This window comes from Penaeus vannamei, chromosome 18, assembly GCF_042767895.1.
Source record: "Penaeus vannamei isolate JL-2024 chromosome 18, ASM4276789v1, whole genome shotgun sequence".
Lineage (NCBI taxonomy): Eukaryota > Metazoa > Arthropoda > Malacostraca > Decapoda > Penaeidae > Penaeus > Penaeus vannamei.
In genome coordinates this window covers 4,748,395-4,753,394 of record NC_091566.1, presented here as the reverse complement: position 1 = coordinate 4,753,394, position 5,000 = coordinate 4,748,395, and the positions used below count along the sequence as shown (strand labels likewise).

The window sequence follows — 5,000 nt, the reverse complement described above, 5'->3', positions numbered from 1 at the left end:
TGAACTCTCTCAAGAGTATGTGGAGATGTTGGTACCTGTGCAGAAGGATGAAGCTATGGGTTTTCAAGGCCCTGATAATGTCAGTTTTGCTATACAGTCGTGAAACCTGTGCCTGTTATCTGCACAATCCGTGATCGCCAACTCAGGCTATACGGCCACCTGGCTCGCTTTCCTCAGGATGATCCTACCCATCAAGTTGTCTCTGTTCGAAACAACCCTGGGTGGAGGAGGCCTGTGGGACGACTTAGGAAGTCGTGGCTTAGGCAGATCAACCAAACTCGAGATGGGCCGAGTCCCTGCCTGGCAGCTTGCCATGACGGATCCTCGTGCGCCCCCGTCGGCGTTAGCCTCTTGATGATGATGATGTATATATATACATATATGTATATGTTTATATGTATCTGTATATATATGTATATGTATATATATGTATATATATATATATATATATATATATATATATATATATATATATATATATATATATATATATATATATATATATATATATATATATATATATATGTATATATATATATGTGTATGTATGTATGTATATATATATATGTATATATATATATATATATATATATATATATATATATATATATATATATATATATATATATATATATATATTCATATAATATAGACATAGATAAAAGAAAGGTTTTTAGGTTGATTCTGTGTTTCAGTCAATTTGTACTAAGTGCTCACTAAATGCTTCAGTAAAATCAGAAGAGCTCACTAACGCAGAAATTAAGCAGCTTTTGATGAATTAACTGTGCAAACGTACACAGACACACACACACACACACACTCATGCATGCACACACACACACGAACACGAACACGAACACGAACACGAACACGAACACGAACACACACACACACACACACACACACACACACACACACACACACACACACACACACACACACACACACACACACACACACACTCACTCACTCACTCACTCACTCACTCACTCACTCACTCACTCACTCACTCACTCACTCACTCACTCACTCACTCACTCACTCACTCACTCACTCACTCACTCACATGCACACACATATGCACACACACACTCACCCTCACTCTTACTCTCTCTCACATTCACACACATACACTCTCATTCGAACAAACACTCGCATTCACACACACAAGTGCGCGCACACACACACACACACACACACACACACACACACACACACATACACTCACACTCACACTTACACTCACATCTTGTGATCTCATTCATACCTTTTCTACATTTGGTGCAATGAACATTGTTCATCTCACTCTCATCCTCATTCTCTCTCTCTCACTCTCACTGTCATCCTCATTCTCTCTCTCACTTTCATTCGGTCTTTCTCTCTCACTTTGACTTTTTTTTCTCTTTCTCTCTTTCGTGTTTCCTCCCCCTTTCCCTCCCTCCCTCCCTCCCTCCTGTCCCCACTCCCCTCTTTTATTATGATGACCTTTTAATTACAGGTAGATGATGCAATGGTAAGATGCTTGTATAAGAATTTAAAAACAAAATTTTTTGTTGATGACCTTATACACATTTTCAAAAATATATTTGAGAAATTGTAAATTGTATATGGCATGCAATATAAAAGTTACACATACAGAAAGAGATACTTTCAGGCATAAGTTTGAGACTGATATGCTGGTTCATCAACTCTTCTCGCCAATGCAAACATATTTAGTATATTATGTTTTTTGTGTGGATAAAATTGATTCTTGATGCCTGTTTTCTATGCATAAGATGGTATAGAATAGCATGTTCAAATGGTCTGATTTGGTTGTTTATGTGACTCATCTTGATATCCATCTACACTTTACTGTACTGCTGTGTTTTGTGTCCTTTGTCACATATATGTCTATTCATGATTGTTACTCCTGTCTTATGTCATTTACAATTATGTCATTTACATTATGTATCACTGAAATAGAAGCATATACTAAGATGTGTTTTGGATTTCAGGTATTGCATCAACTTATCCTCAACCAGAAGACTTGACCGAGTTTATCTCAGAACAAATGTATGACTATAACTACGATGACAATTCTGCCATACCAAAGACCTGGGAGTGGCCAGATCTCTCAGAATTTGAACCCAACCCTTAGAAAGAAGACTGCTGAAAAAAATACCAAGCTCAGTATTGCGGAACATTTCTCCATTGTTAGATGCATCAGCTGTGTATGATAACCGCAGAGCTTCATGTGTTAAATGTACTCCATGTTGTTAACAAAGGAAATTATTTTGTTAATTCCCATGATAATAGAAAAGTTCAGATAGTTGCAGTAACATTAGTGGATGGTTTTGCATTTAATGTATTTCCACAACTATTTTGATGAATATTAATATTAAGTTATGAAGACACATTGAGTTCAAAACCAAATGTTAGAACTATTTTGATCTTACAAGTTATACAAAGATCTCACTGTGGGAGTACATATAGGAAATCAAATTTGTCTAAGTTCAGAAACTATCTCAACTCTGTAGTTAAAATCAGGCTGTGGGTAAAATAGCTCAGTCTCTGGTATGATTATCATAAAGAGTTAATATTTAGTGCTGCTTAACATTCTTCTTTTTTTCTTTTTTGTTAACTTACTTTCTCTCTCTATACCTTATATAGTTATTTGGTGTTAGTCCCCACTCTAGTTGAATAAAAAAGAAACTTTCTTTTTATTTCAAATTTTAGTTTCTTTCAGGCAAGATCTCTATTATCTCTTACATTGGCCCATTTTTGTAGCACTAAATGCCTGTGATTATTAGTTTACGGCCTCAGTAGTCCCAACATTTCATACTTTCTGTACTCTAATGGAAATGCATGAGATAGATTCCCCCCCAACCCACACACATCAAAGCAGAGATTTTTGTTGTATAAATTCGAGTATTTATGTATTATTTCCATTTTCCCTATCTGAAAAATAGATGCCAAAAGATCTCCTTCCATCTCCAATTTCAGTATTCTCATTGGTAAACATCTGCATCAATTCTAGACATTCTTGAAAAATAAAAACAATTAGATTATCATTAGTATTGGTATTATTTGCATCTGACTCATCAGCTTCCTGATTCAATGTGGACTTATTTATTTTTGTTGTTTACTTCTGTGTAGTATTATGAAAAATATACTCTGTTTCTGCCAGCCTTCTTTTAAGCATCAACTGTGTCAGGTCATCTAAAAGTCAAGAAGAAATCTTGAAATTGAGGATACATCTTGCATTCATTCTCATAACAACTATAAAGTCATACTGTATGTGTATATATTAAGATTAACCTACCAGGGTTCTGCAGGTAATCTAATAATCCTTATTTTCGTAATGGAAGCAGAGGTAATTTGTCTTATATTTTTCCAGAGTGTTTGTAAAGTATAGATGGTATGATGTGCTTTGCTGACTTTTTATACAAAGAGCCTATTACCATGTAGTAAAGAGTGGACAGTGACTACCTACCACATGAACGATAATTACTTATCGTTGATGCATAAGTTAAAGGTAAAAAATCTCATAACCACACATTTACAAAGGAAAACATTATTGATACTTTACTCCTCCTTTGCCCCAAGAACTGTAACATACTTATAGTATGTCAGTGAAAACAAAATTGGAAATGATTATGTACGTTGATCTTGTTGATGACTGTTAAGCAGATGTACTTTATTTCTTATTTGTGTGTTATAAAATGTATGTAGTCGTGCAGGTAGAATAAACTATATGTATTTTAAATGTATTTTTTTCCCTTAATGCTCTGACTGATTTACTGGCTAAATGCTAAGGAAAGTAAATATTATAGTAAAGTATATACAAAAAAATCATATGTTGCAGGACAGATCTTTCTTATCTTTCCGCCCATAGTTATATAGTCATTTCTACTTTTTGAAATAAATTGACAAACATGGGCAAACTGAATGTCTGAACAACCTGACAGTGTCAGGGTCAACCTCCAACCTTACAGATTATTCTTCAACTAACCCATGTTGTGTGTACCAAACTCCAGGCATTATGCTTACCTGAGTGACATATTTCATAGATTTGTCTCTTGTATACCCAGCCTATACAAACACTCATGAGTTTTAGCAAGACTCTTTGCTGTGTTATTATCTCTTTTTCTGCATAGGGCTTTTGCTGTTTTGCCATTTTCTATGGTAATAGACTGTTTCCCTTCAGCAGACCATTATTTCTGTTGGTAGTCTCAACTCTGTGCAGCAACAATAGCAAAAAGTTGCTTTGTGTTATTTGAGTGAGTTATAATATTTTTGTTTTCAATATTTTGTAATGCTTCCTGAGCATAGAAATAGTGTCCTCCCTGGAACTGGTGCTCTTTCAACCATAGGTCATGGATGCTACATTACACTAGTGGGAATAATGTAAGAGCCCCTTCCAAAATGCCCACAGAGTCAAATCATCTTCCAAGATCTTTGTGTACTCATGCTGAGTCATTCCCATCACCCTGGCCATCAGCCAATTTTTTCTTGACAGTACATTCCCATCACCTGACCAAATTTTTTCATGACAAGATGGTCATGTTACCTGGATCTAAAATCTCTAAAGTATAAAAATCTTTAAAGTATTTCTTCATCTGTGACTAGTGCAGTCATGACAAGTCAGTAATTAAAAAGGAAATGTAAATCAGAATTTACAATGATAAGAAATTACTAATAAAGCCTCCCCTCACAGAATATCTTTTTCACAAGTTGACATCAAGTCTATATTAATTACAAAAAAAGCAAGTTGCATTGTTTTGCCATATGAAAGAATTTGTGACTTCTATACTGATGTAGAAAACTCTGCAATGAAATATAACTTTCTCAAACGTCAATATGGAATACCTACAGAAGAGAATTAGGGGGAAGAGTATGTTTGAAATATTTGAAACCACTGGAGAACAAATTATCGTCTCTCTTTGTGGTTTAGGGATGGTCACTTAAATATACACTGAACTTATGCGTTATATATCACATTAAGTTTATTCTTACTTGTG

The 5,000-nt window shown here is 34.9% G+C and overlaps 1 protein-coding gene across 10 annotated transcripts in view; it reads left to right on the top strand.

Annotated features, from left to right (window-relative positions):
* Window positions 1–3,745, top strand: part of LOC113811598 (Malic enzyme b) — a 79,434-nt gene extending 75,689 nt beyond the window's left edge. For all 10 annotated transcript variants that reach the window (XM_027363376.2, XM_027363375.2, XM_027363374.2 and 7 more), the window contains one exon: window positions 1,995–3,745. In XM_027363376.2, the coding sequence (XP_027219177.1) occupies window positions 1,995–2,137 (143 nt within the window). In that variant the 3' untranslated portion in view covers window positions 2,138–3,745. The remainder of the gene's footprint in view (window positions 1–1,994) is intronic.
* The last annotated feature ends 1,255 nt before the right edge of the window (window positions 3,746–5,000 follow it).